Here is a 14,207-nt window from a genome sequence, read left to right on the forward strand (position 1 = left end):
CCGGGCAACCGCTCGACGTCTCGGAGAGAATAAAGGAACCGGCGGGCTGGGTTCCCCATCAGACTTTTTGGAGCCCTGTCAGTGCGGGTCAGCATCTGGTCAGGTTCCTATCTTCGCACGGGAGGAGAGGCTTGGGCTTGGAAAGGCCGACCAATTGGTGCCTGGCTGCGGTGCGGGTGGCTGTCTTCCCCGGGGGGCTGGGGACCATGGGTGCCAATCACGTGTCCAGCAGGTCTCATGAAGGATGGATGAAACGGGCGGGGAAGCACCCTGTGGTGTGGAAAGGGCCCTCACGCCACAACTATTACTTCGTTGGGTAGAACCCGAGGGTGCTAAGCCAATGGGTCACCCTCACCCTCCACGGAGGGCTGAGCACAGCTCTATGGCACATGTGACAACAGCCAACCTGGGACTCAGCCTGGTGGCCACAATCATAAACTTAGATTGCCCTGACCCATGTTTTTTTCTGAGGTATCTCTCGCTTTTATTTTAAAAGATTGTTTTTAATGTTTAATACTTATTTTTGAGAGAGAGACAGTGCATGAGCAGGGGAGGGGCAGAGAGAAAGGGAGACACAGAATTGGAAGCAGGCTCCGGGCTCTGAGTTGTTAGCACAGAGCCTGATGTGGGGCTTGAATTAAACCGTGAGATCATGCCTGAGCCGAAGTCGGACACTCAACCGACTGAGCCACCCAGACGACCCATCTCACTTTTAAATTCACATGGCTGTCATCTGGGATTTATTTAACTGGGGCCCAGGGACACCACCCCCTGATGGGCTTCTGCTTGCTTCAGCCACTTTCCTGCTCAGGGACTCCTAAGAGGAGCACAGCACTCTAAAGGTGTCTAACCGTGGGACGGTTAACCACTGTGTGCACGTATGTACAGTGGGGGAGGGGCAGACAAGAGACCCCTGGAGCAAGAACAAGATGAGGACTGTCGTCCCGCTGTCGTGTATAAAGTCAAAAACATTTAATAAGCTATTACAAATTCCCTACTACTCATGACCTTTTAAAGTGTTCTTTACAAACAGTGTATCATGTGCTATTTTTTTCCCCTACGTGCTTCCGACCTCACAGCCATAATGCTTTCTAGAACCATCCTTAAAGATATTTAGGGAGCATATGAGAACAAGTTTTAATACATGGGAGACCTTTTTTTAAATTTTTCTAAAACATTTATTTATTATTGAGAGACAGAGCCTGAGAGCGGGAAGGACAGACAGGGAGGGAGACACAGAATCCAAAGCAGGCTCCAGGCTCTGAGCTGTCCGCACAGAGCCTGACGTGGGGCTCGAACTCACCAACCATGAGATCGTGACCTGAGCTGAAGTCGATCGCTCAACCGACTGAGCCCCCCAGGCGCCCCTACATGGGAGACCTTTGTAAATGTCCAGCTGTCCAGAGGAAAAATGGGCCACCTGAGGAAGCAGTCAAGTCCCCATGCCTGCGTGCTGTCTAATCATACGTTGGGTAATGTCTTTTGTTGAGGACATGGAGCAGATTTAGATCCTTGGATTGCCAACACCCTTCAACACCCCTCTCAACCACTTGACTGTCCGAGCTCACGACACCTACAACCATGCCCTTGTCTTTACTTTCATAGGCCCCGGACTCAAGGTCTGCCTTGATTCCCACTTGGATTAACAGCATCTTAGGTTTGGAACCAAAGTCAGCTTGAGAGTTGTATTCAACATCCCCAGGAGATGGTGCTACCATCGATACGTAGGAAGCAAAGCTATCACAAATAAATTTTAAAATAGGTATGGGCAGAGTCAAGAAACAAAGAAACAAGCAGATTCTTCATATATCCTCCATCAACCAAGCCCCCTTCCGTTTCTTTCTTGAAGCATACACTCTACCCTCTGCCAATATGGAAACCTCGCTCTTCCCAGGGTAACATCATTCTCCCACAGCACAACCCACTAACAGCCACGTGTTTAAGCAGTGTACACTCACACACTCGCTTGTCTCACCCCAGCTCCCAGGAATGCCCCCCACATGGCTCAGTCCCTCCTTCCTTTCCTCCTGCCTTGGCCATGGCCCAGCCTTCCTGCACACTGAACAGCAGCAACGGATGGGCCTTTTTTTTTTAATGTTTTTATTAGAGAGAGAGAGAGAGAGCAAGCGAGCAGGGGAGGGGCAGAGAGAGATGGAGACAGAATCCAAAGCAGGCTCTAGGCTTCGAGCTGTCAGCACAGAGCCTGACGCGGGGCCCGAACCCACGAACCGCGAGATTATGACCTGAGCCGAAGTCGGACGCCTAACCAACTGAGCCACCCAGGCGCCCCTTGACGGATGGGTCTTGAAGGACTATTCAAATAGATGGGCTGAAGGGGCAGCAATAGGACACACGATGGGGCTGGATGTCACCTCAGGTAGGACTAAGGGTCATTCCTGGGACAGAAGGGGACAGCTGCTAATGGAGCTTCCTCGTCCACTCCCGCCAAACCCTCTTACCCGTCATCGCTTGAATTTAAAGTATTTCCTGAGATCAAGACTCAAAGGTACAATAACAAAATACAAGGATGACAGGAGGTGGGCCCTGTCACCCACGGGACACAGGACTGGTGGAGCCAATCGGCTGCCTGGGCCATGGGCCTCTGCCTCACTTCTCTCGACACCAGGGAGCCCACTCCCCAGATGAGGAAGGACTCCGTCCAGAGAGTGGCCTAGAAGGAAAAGGCACCCCACGCCTACCTCCCATGCTCCCTTCTTTACTGCTTTCTGGTTCAGAGTCACTTACCTTTTTCTTCTTCTTCAGGATCACTTTCACGCCATCCACTGAAACCATAATGCTCACCTTCTTCTTCTTGATGTTCTTGGCTTTAAACTCGTACTGCAAGAGAGGAGAGAAAGAAGCACAGTCCAGTTAGGTCAGGGCACCTGCACGTCCCCAGCTAGCCCATGACCCAGAAAAGAGGGCCACAGATGGGCAGAGGGAGCTCCGGAGCTTCTCGGGGGCATAAAAGCAGGTGGGGGTCTGGGTGTCGGCACCCAGCCATCAGCAACAACCGAGGGATGGAGGCAATCCATCCTAACGGGATGAAGACGGAGCCCACTTTCAAAATCTCATCAGAAACCAGAACCTTCCCTCAAAAACTCATCTGATGTTTTTTTTTTTAATTAAAAACATTTTTTTAACGTTTATTTATTTTTGAGAGATAGAGAGCATGAGCAGGGAGGGGGCAGAAAAAGAGGGAGACACAGAATCCGAAGCAGGCACCAGGCTCTGAGCTGTCAGCACAGAGCCCGACGCGGGGCTTGAACCCACTGACCATGAGATCATGACCTGAGCCGAAGTCGGACGCTTAATCACCTGAGCCACCCAGGCGCCCCCTCATTCTGACGTTGAATGACGTTCACAGCCAGGTTCTTCCTGTGTGTACCCAAAGTCTAGAAACCTGACTCCATCTCCAGTGAAGATTAAAAAGAATTGGTACAGTCTTCAAATCGGGAATTTTTACATATTAAAAAACTATGAACTGTAAGTGATCCCAAGTTCAAGTCCCAAATTCGTTTATCTGTAGGTCAGCTTCCAAGTCTACCCCTAGCCTTATTAGCCTGAAATATTCTAGAATATTCTAGCAAGGATCTGACTGAGGATAGTTACAGGGGAGGGCACGACCTCACAACCGGTATGGCTGCTTCCACCAGAGCCCTACACTGCTGAGGGACACTGGCCTCCTCCTCAACCCCAGACATCTTCTCTGTGATATTTTGCCCATTCGTAGCAATTTCTTCTGCATATGTAGACATTGGTAATGGCTGGGATAAGTCTACGTTCTCCTCCCTAAACTTCCTTCTGAGCCCTTATCTGATTTATTAATACTATTTTCATCTGCTCCCCAACTTGGTGGCATCACCTAGCAAGCTAATGAAACGTCTGGACTGCAGGTTAATAATAATACAAGACTCAAGGCCAAGACCTCTATTCCAACCCACAGCCACTCTCCTCTGGGACTTCTTAGGCTCAACACCCTCCTCCATCATGCCACCAGCCAAGCTTGCATTCGGCTCCTTGCCTGCATGTCTAGAACCTAATTAATTAGCGTGGGAAAGAAATGAACCTAACCCAACCTAACATGGTGAAAGCATAACCTACTTTGAAAATCTCTTCAGAAATCCAGAACCTAGGGAGTCTGGGTGGTTCAGTATGTTAAGTCTCCAACTCAGGTCACTGTCTCCTGTTCGTGAGTTTGAGCTCTGCATCGGGCTCTGCATTGACAGCATGGAACATACATGGCATTCTCTCTCTCTCTCTCAAAATAAATCAATAAACTCGAAAATAAAAAAAAAAAGAAAAGAAAAAGAAATCCAGAACCTTCCACTCCATTGGTGATGCCTTTAAATACTGTAATTTTATGGGCACCTGGAGGGCTTGGTCGATTAAGTGTCTGACTTTGGCTAAGCTCATGATCTTACGGTCCATAGGCTGAAGCCCCACATTAGGCTCTGTGCTGACAGCCAGAGCCTGGAGCCCATTTCACATTCTGTGTCTCCCTCTCTCTCTGCCCCTCCCCTGCTCGCTCACTCTCTCGCTCTCAAAAATAAACATTAAAAAAATTTTTTTTAAATACTCTGATTTTAAGGACTCAACTTAGAGCTTCCCACCCTGCCTGCAGCCCATCCCTTCCACGGAAATCCGAGCTGACCTTACTCTGCCGCGGTCAGTGCTGACGCCCTCGGCTGTCTGCTTCCTGTGGACAGGGACGTGACCCTGCTGAAGCAAGATCTTGCTCTTTATACAGCCAGCGAAGGTTACGGCCTATCGCTGGTCTGAGTTTCCAGGTGACAGCAACAGACACCACCCCCAGCCTGAAGGTCCTCTTCCCACCCGGTCAACAGCCATCCTTCCTTACAGGGGGGCTCGAGAGAGAAGCAAACCAGAGCAGCGGCCACACGGGACGCAAGCATCAGGCTCCAACTCTGCTTCCAGGCAAGTGTGTGTGGGGGCGCGGAGAAGCATGTCACATGGAGTGTGGCTCGGGACAGGCCCTCAGCACCCCCCTCCCTCCACGCCACGTCCCGCCCTAGGGCAGAGGCCACAGGCTGGCGAGGGCCGGAGTGTGCCTGGCATGTGCTTCGGGACCGGGCTGGGATTTGCAGTGTGTCCCCCGAGTGTGGACCCTGCTCGGGTGCGGCGCTCAGTCACCGGAAATGACCCAGGTGGGAGGGCCACCTCTGGCCCTGTGCCTCCTCGGTGAACCTGACCACACCCGCGTTTACCTCCACTCACTTGCACTTTCCCTAAACACAACCTTCAGCGGTGCCTCCCGTGGAGCCAAGTCCTTAAATGAGGGCTGCTCCGCCACACAGAGGTGTGCAGAGGGGTGCGTTTCAGGGAACTGAGGCAGGAGGAAAGAGCCGGAGAGCCCCACAAACACCAGCTGTGGACGAGACCTGTCCTATACTGGTCAATCCTTGCCCGCTTCACTGTCTGGTTTCTTCCACGAGATGACGCACTCCACACACTGCCACCTTCTGCTTTCCCAGTAGTGATATCAATGCAGGAAATATTAAGTGCCCACGTCCGCAAGGCGGCGTGTCACCCTCCCAGCCCTAGTTTTACTTATTTTATTAAAAACATTTGTTAATGTTTATTTTTGACAGCGCGCAAGAGAGAGAAAGAGAGAGAGAGAGAGAGAGAGAAACAGAGTGCACACAGGGGAGGGGCACAGAGAGACAGGGAGACACAGAATCTGAAGNGAGCGCGCAAGAGAGAGAAAGAGAGAGAGAGAGAGAGAGAGAGAGAAACAGAGTGCACACAGGGGAGGGGCACAGAGAGACAGGGAGACACAGAATCTGAAGCAGGCTCCGAGCTGTCAGCACAGGGCCCGATGCAGGGCTCAAACCCACAAACCATGAGACCATCACCTGAGCTGAAGTTAGACCCCCAAAGACTGGGCCACCCAGGAACCCTACTGTTTAAATTTTTTCCAATATTTATTTTTGAGAGACAGAGCGTGAGTGGGGGAGAGGCAGAGAGAGAGAGAAAGAGAGAGAGGGACAGAGAATCCCAAGCAGGCTCCAGGCTCCAAGCTGTAGGCACCAAAGCCTGATGCGGGGCTCGAACCCACAAACCGTGAGATCACGACCGTGAGCTGAAGCCGGACATGTTACCAACTGAGCCCCCAGGTGCCCCTCCCAGTCTAGTTTTAGAGAGCACACTGCCTGCTAAACCACCTTGGAGGTCCTCTATTTCCAGAAGCATCTGGTAGCTGACCACGTCTTTCTTGTTTGGTCCACCTCCTTATGGGTTCCACGGTCTGTGGGAGGTTTTTAAAAATCAAGGATCCCCCACCACACCCCAGGGCTGGTGAGAGGCAGCCGGCCAGCACCCTGCCTGTGTATCCGAAACTTTATTCCTATAGATCGTGATTTTGACAAGCCAGGCCTTTTAATACCCTGATCTTAAGAGCTGAAGATGCAAGTAAATGTTCTCTTCAGGACAGAAAAGAGCCTCGAAGTCAATCACTGTGCACAACCTTCTAGGCGTGGGCACAGGGGCTACATGGAACCGCATGACCAAACGGCTGTGGAAGAACCTCAGTGACACTGGGGCGCCTGGGCGGTTCCATCAGTGATGACTGTGGCTCAGGTCATGATCTCACAGTTCGTGGGTTCGAGCCCCGTGTCAGGCTCTGTGCTCACAGCTGGGAGCCTGGAGCCTGCTTCAGATTCTGTGTCTCCCTTACTCTCTTCTCCTCTTTTGCTTGCGCTCTGTCTCTCTCTCAAAAATAAACAAATATTAAAAAAAAAATTTTTTTTAACTTCAGTGACAGTGACAACGCAGGTGTCCCTCCTTACAACTGCTGGCAGAATGTTCTGGAGTGCTTCCAAAGACGGCACGACAGGCATGACATAGGCCCCGTCACAGCTGCCAGTACTACCAGAGTGCCACCTACAAGGGCCCTTGGGTGGGACACATTCTGCATCGATCCCACCTGCTGGGTGGTCAGATGTTCCAAATCCCTTCCAACCTGAAGAGGAAGGACTCAGATTGCAGTCCTGTCGGAAACTACGGAAATCAAAGGAAATGGAGTATCTGAAAATGCTTAAATATTTATTATCATGCAACCGTTTGTTTATACGGCAATTTACTTGGACAACCGTGTTTTGTTGTGCTCACTGGAGGGGAAAAAATGGATGTGGAGGCAGGAGAGATCATGGGAGTGACCAGGAGAACAGAGAGAAGGGGCTCACAGGGGACAAGCCCTCCTCTTCCCCAGGCTGTGCTGCTCCGAGGGGCGGGAATCTGGTCCACGCAGGCTTTGCTGGGGACTGAGGAACACGGGACCTCAGTCGGGGGCACCGTCTGCGGCTCCGGCCAGCCTCCCGCAAAGCCCATGCCAGCTCTGGAGTCCGTGCCAACAAGCCTGGCTGTCCCCTGATGTGGCCAGGCTGGCCTGATAGATTTGCTGTGCCAGCCAGGGCTCCCCCAGCAAGGACAGAGAAGGCCCTCCAGGACCTGACCTTTGGGGAAGTGGAACAATCCAAGTCCTGGAAAGCTAACCTCTGACTAGAAAGACAGTGGCGACGTGCCAGGGGCTCATAAACAGAGCCTTGGGCCCCCGTACGGGACCGGTGGCCCCGGAACCCAGAGTTCTGTGCCAACCGGCGAGGCCCACGAATGGGGAGCTGGGAAGAGGGAGGGGTTCAGGTCCGGCAGGAACCAGGAGGACTCTCACTGCTGGAAGGCTGAGGGCAGCTGCAGAACAGAGCATATCCTGAGTCCCCGATGCATCCCTGTTCCCCCAGCTCCTGGAACTGACCCCGTGTGTCTCCATCCCACCCCTGGGGGCCCACAAAGAGGAAGCAGGAGGTCTGCAGCAACTGAGCATGCTCAGTGAAGGGATGAGCCCGGCCCTGGGGCGGAGGACGTACTGTAGAAACAGAAGTAATAGAAGGACTTTCCCAGGAACCAGGGGAAGGGTTGGGGCCACACCTCGCCCCCAACAACACACACGACAGTCCACAGCCACGACAATGTCTAGCTCCCTGGATTTTTCACAGGGTCTTTGGTTCCTTGTGTACCCACAGTTTGCCTACTGACGTGCTCTCTCACCAGCGACACCAGAAGCTGGCCCCGCATGTTCACCAGGAAATCCATTCTGCCCCTCTTTCTTCCCCACTGTCCCCACTGTGCCTTCAGCCACGAGACAAGGTGCCCAGGGGCAACTCCGTCAGGAAAAGAGATTCTCTTTGCAAACGCTGGTGGTGATGCTCTTGGCAGGCAAGGCCTCGGCTTACACTAGGCTGTGGCCACTGCCCTTCTAGAATGAGTCCGCTCCACTTCTTGGGAACGACTGCAGGGAACTGAAAAGCGAGCTCTGGTAGCGCCATGGGGCATCTTAATCATATTCCCCCCATCGTCTTGGCTTCAAGAGTGAGAACCCATCTCCACAACCGTAAGCACCTCTACCCAACGAGGGTTTAAAGGAAGCCCTTTTGCGCATATCCATCAATTACTACCAAGGTGGCAAGATACAAAATTGAAGGACATCTACACACCTAAGAGGCGTTACTGACAATAGCCAAGAAGTGAAGGTAACCCGAGTGTCCATCGACAGATGAACAGATAAAACATGCTACAGTGTCAAGTTGAAGATGTTACGCTCAAGGATCTAGGCTGGCATAAAGGAGCAAGTATCGAATGATCCCACTTCTACGAGGTACCTAAGAGTAGTCAAATGCACAGAGACAAAGCAGAATGGTGTTTATCAGGGGATGGGGGGCAGGAGAGGAGGGGGAGGAGATGTTTAATGGGGACAGACTTTCCATTCTGGAAGCTGAGGAAGATCTGGAGATGAACGGCAGTGATGGTTACACAACGATGTGACTATTGTACGTGAGTGTCCTCAAGCTGTTTTAAGAACAGTTGAAAAGGAAAAGGTTCTATTTTACCACAATGAAAAGATAAAAAATCTGTAAACTTTGTACAAAAATACACTGCTCTTCATGGCTAGTCCATTTTAATTCTGCTTGCACGTTATTTCTGGCCCTCTCCCACATGCAGGTTAAACACGCCCTACTCTCCCATACTTCTGTGCACTTGTGTTTGCCTATGCCTGGGGTGCTCCTCCCCCACCATCTGCTGGGTGGGCCCCTGCTTATCCTTGAATTATCTTCTCCACGGCGAAGACTTGTGGGTCCATGTCCTGTACGCGCCCAAGGTGGGCCATCGGTGTGGTCACTACGACAATCTGCAAGCCTCTATAATCGCTCGCCACCGACTGGCTGTGTACTTTCCGGCTAAGCCATGCCTTCCTCAAGATCAAGAAATAGGATATATCTGCATCCCAGAAAACAGTACCAGGACACAAGAGGGTGATGAATGAGTGTCAATTAAACTCATGAACTCAGTGGACAGTGTTTATTCACAGACCCCCAGAAAACAGGACACTGCCCACAAGGGTGAAATAAATTTTTCAGAAGTTAATTAATGAACAAGTGAAGTTATTAAAACCTAGATTCCACTCTACGGGCATAAGGACTTTAGGATCTGACTTCTTTAATTCTTCCGTACTCCACGGCACACTGCTAAGCATCTAAATTTTTGTTTGATCCATACTTGGTTTAATAGTTTAGCTTCCATTATGGGTCAAGGCTGTTCCCAATCATCTGATAGCACAGAGGTCGTGGGGGGTGGGATCCTGCAGATGAATCTATTCTCCGGGCCACCCTGCATCCCTAAGTAAGAGTTCCTGTCCCTGTGGAGCCAGAATCTGGGGGACAGGGTGCCCAAGGGCCATGACCATCCCCAACGCTGCTGGATCACTCAGTGACTTGTAGCACTCAGTCATATGAACTCAAAGAAATGTGAGCAAGACAAAGGCCAAAGTCTACTAAATCCAAATTCTGCACTACCTACGCAGTTTCTGGCAAACACTAGGTGGAGACATTTAGTTCCTAATTATCCACCTCAAGCCCAGCACTGAAAGTTGGGTGTAAATAAAATCTCTATAAGCTGAAAAACACTTAAAAGACACCAAGGAGCTACTATTTAAGAAAGGAATATTCATGGCCATTTTATCATAAATGTAGAATTTAAGTATTTACCCAGTTCTGTAGATCAGGAGATCTAAAACTCAAGTTTTAAATCCCATCTGGCATACCTGTTTTTTGTTATTGGTTTGGTTTTTTGTTTTTATTTTTTAAAGGCAAAATTCCAGACCCAGAGCTCATTCTGGTTGGGCCAGAAGTTGGCACTGTTGGAATATAGGCAGTAATACAAATTACAGTGCTCAGAAATAGCACTCTGGGTCCCAAAAGCATATTACAGTAACTCCTTCATATTTTCATTTGCATCTAGAATTGCCTTCAATGAAATCAATGTGTCTTGATCATCTATGTACTGTTTTTTAAAGTGTGGATGCTACTGGGTTTTTTTTAATGTTTATTTTTGAGAGAGAGTGAGTGTGAGCTGGGGAGGGTCAGACAAAAGTTGGGGGGCAGGCTCCACACTGCCAGCACAGAGCCTGATGCCGGGCTCGAACTCACAAACCGTGAGATCATGAGGTGAGCTGAAGTTGGACGCTTAACTGACTGAGCCACCCAGGTGCCCTTAAAGTGCGGATACCATAGTTAACAATTAAGATACAGATTCTTCTAAAACCACCACTGTTGTTTACTGTCACTCATTTTCTAAATCAAAGGCACCTAAAATTATAAGCATTATGTCGGGAGCGAAGACTGATGCATGGTAGATATCAGATGTTCGCACAACGTGTCTTATGCATTTTGTATCTCTGAAATATTTCGTTAACAAAATGTTAGACAAATACTTGTGTTCGAAATGGTTGGGACCACAAAAGCTGTTTAGGCTCGTGAGCAGAAAACCCGAGTCTGGAAGCCACACCTTCTGACTCGTGCCCTGTGCCCTTGATGTTGCCCAACACCTGTTTTTTTGCTGGCCCGGCCTCCTGGCTCTAGGAAATGAAGTTATTCCTTCATCCCTCCATTTATTCAATATTCCCTGTAACAAGCTCTTTGATGTACAGGTAGCCCAACTTATAACAGACAGAAAAAGAAATTAACTTCACAGGGGCGCCTGGGTGGCTCAGTGGGTTAAGCAGCTGACTCTTAGTTTCAGCTCAGGTCATGATCCCACAGTTCGTGAGTTCGAGCCGCACGTCATATCACATCAGCTCTGTGCTGATGGTGCAGAGCCCACTTGGGATTCTCTCTCTGCCTCTCTCTCTCAAAATAAACAAACTTAATAAGAAAGAAAGAAAGAAAGAAATTAACTTCACGAATCTGGAATATTTTCAGGCNTCATATCACACGTCATATCACACGTCATATCACATCAGCTCTGTGCTGATGGTGCAGAGCCCACTTGGGATTCTCTCTCTGCCTCTCTCTCTCAAAATAAACAAACTTAATAAGAAAGAAAGAAAGAAATTAACTTCACGAATCTGGAATATTTTCAGGCTGCTCAATGGAAAGCCTGCACTGCTCCTCTCCCCCAATTCTTTCCCACACCACTCACGTGGGCTGCTCTCATTTCCTTTGTTGCTTCCTCTTCCCTGTTCCATACCCAGAGACACAGTGACCTGGGAAGGTCACAGAATGCCACTGAGGTCACAAAAACATTGCAACTCTAAATGTAACAAGGGCCCTCTAAATGTAACAAGGGCTTTGGGGCAGGAAATGCCCAAGTTCTCACTGTTTGCAACACTGAGGAAGGGGAGGGAGGTTCATCCGAACGCAGATGCTCTGGGGGAGGGAGGCCTTTTCAGTGTCGAGAGACCATCAAATGGCAGCGGGCAAATCAAACAGGCCCTTGGCTGGCAGACGGCGGCAGCCTCAAGTGCGGGCAGTTGCGGGCTGTGAACCCAGGGGAGCCTCTGAGTGGCGGCTGGTCCCCGCAGAGAGGAGACAGGCCGGCCCTGGAATACAGCCATCACTTTTTCCAACTGGGAGCACGCGGACGGGTCACGGGGAGCCAAACAACCCAGATGATTAAGGGGCCCGAAGGGGTGATTTGTGGAGCAAGATTAGCACTACGACTAATAATAATCTACGGCCTTCGGGTTGCTTTTCCCTGTGCTGGCTCTCCCAGCGCGTTGCGAATACACAGCAGAACCTTTGTAAGGAAACGCAAGGCAGAGGTGGGCAAAGCACAAATAAATACAGAGCAACCCTATGACGAATGGGACCAATTCTGTCTTGCCCACTAATACCTAACCCAGAGGCTCCTCTAAATATTTGTGTCTCACATAAGTAGGAAGGCAGGGACATTAAAATAGCCTTTCAGAGGAAGAAAAAAATGTTCCAACAGTATAATTCGTACACACACACACACACACACACACACACACACACACGTCCAGAAGGAATAAAAGTCTGCTGGTATTTAGTAGAGCCATGAATCAAGGATTTAGGGTTTTCTTCCTCGGACCAAAACTGCTTATGAGACAATAATGAACCCTTCTATGTTTCTAAGATATCTTTAAAAGAAGGCAACTGATCATGCGTTGTGACCTCTGTGGGCCCCCCGCCGTCCACCATGCACGTCCCACACCCACCTTGTAACGTCAGATGAACCAGCCCACACGGAGGGTTAGCAAGTCTCCTGCAGAAACCACGCGTGCACTCTTAGCTGTGGGCAGAGCCACTTAGCTGGAGCACCACCTGTCTATACTTTGGGCAAAGCACCTAACCTCTCTGGGAAGCACCCTTCCCTTCTGTGAAATGGGAGTACTGGGTTCGATTATGCCTAAGAACCTGCCCAGTTCTCAGTGTGCCTGTGCAATCAAGCCTTCAGAGCCCGTGTACAGCGGTCGTGGCTGGGCCCGTGCCCACCCCAGAAGCAAGGGAAGAGAAGGGGGAGGAGGAAGCATGCGACAGACAGCAAGGGTCCTCAACGAGAACAAATTATTAGACTTTGGCACAGAAAGGAGGGGAGGGGGAGTTACACTCTTTAGGGTTTTGAACAAAGTGAAAAGCAGAGGCTGCACATGACCTTAGCACCAGCCCTGAGGATTCCGAAAGGATGCAGAATAGACACGGGAACCCCAGGAAGACCAGGTGTATCCAGCATTGGGTTGTAAGAATGACGAAATAGGCAGATGAAATTCCTGTATCCACTGAGAAGCAGGATGAATAAATGGTCTGTCAGTCCCCTGCCTGGAAAAAATAGCAACGCCTTCAGCGACGACAGCACAGGTGAGCACAAAGGATGTTTTAGGTGTTCAAGAGGCTACCCTGTACCAGAGAACCAGGGCACAGGAACTAGAGGGAGCCTGGAGGTCATGTGCTGCTCCCCTTCTCACCTCTCCCAAGTCTCTGTTCCAGAACTCTCCCCGCAGGCTTAGGCCTATCAGCACAATGTATTGGGGAGGCAAGGGGAAGGGAGAGACCTGTGTTTGCACTCATCCATCAGGGGTGTAGGTTTCCAGGAATAAGGGGGGAAGCAACGGAAAAGCCACAGGAAGCAGGGCACATGACTGCAGTGAGTGTTCACAAAATACTGAAAGGTATGAGCCCAAGGGTCGCTCTTGGGAGAACTGAAGACACTACTCGAGAAGGTCCTTGGAATAATGGCGTTGTCTCCGTCGAGTGACCATCCAGCTCTCGAAGAGGGTACCTGGCAGTTGTGTTTACAAAGCAGGTTCTCACAATGAGTCTGAAATCTACTCTCAGAAGCTTCCACTTACATGCTTCTCTAAGCAGTGCTTCTCAGACTTTAACGTCCAAATGACTCATGCGGGGATCTTACTAAGTTACAGNGGTTTCAGGTGATGGGATTACTGGTCCAGGAATACTTGGAGGAGCAAGAGTCCTGGTTCCAGAACCAGAGCGCCTAGATCCAAAAGGCATTTGGAATCGTAACTGTCTGAACTAACGATCTCTAATGTGTGTGTGCGTGTGTGCACACCGAGCGTTTAATGCTAATAGTCTATGATTCCTACCAACTGTAATGTCAACATTCTGGGCTGAACAGAAATTGAGACAGGACATTTCTCATCAACAGCCACCTTTGAAGGCCAAAGATCAAACTCCAATATGATAAAAATGATAAAAAACGGTATCCAGAGCACAAGTTCCCAGAAGGGAGGACAAACCTGAAGAGTTATTGACTGGCTTCCAAGCATAATAATTTCCCACTGTCAGTCGGTGGCAATAATTCCTCTGGGTCCAAGGGACCGCAAAGGGCAACAAAGGTCCTCAACTTGGCCGTGCAATGGGACCACTCGGGAT

General features: G+C 50.1%; 1 protein-coding gene across 1 annotated transcript in view; it reads right to left on the reverse strand.

The window, feature by feature from the left end:
* NOS1AP (nitric oxide synthase 1 adaptor protein) overlaps window positions 1–14,207 on the reverse strand; it is a 282,470-nt gene that overhangs the window by 71,944 nt on the left and 196,319 nt on the right. Inside the window, exon 3 of the mRNA XM_077760010.1 lies at window positions 2,746–2,838. Within this exon, the coding sequence (XP_077616136.1) occupies window positions 2,746–2,838 (93 nt within the window). The remainder of the gene's footprint in view (window positions 1–2,745; window positions 2,839–14,207) is intronic.

Source organism: Crocuta crocuta, unplaced genomic scaffold, assembly GCF_008692635.1.
Source record: "Crocuta crocuta isolate KB4526 unplaced genomic scaffold, BGI_CrCroc_1.0 scaffold133, whole genome shotgun sequence".
NCBI lineage: Eukaryota > Metazoa > Chordata > Mammalia > Carnivora > Hyaenidae > Crocuta > Crocuta crocuta.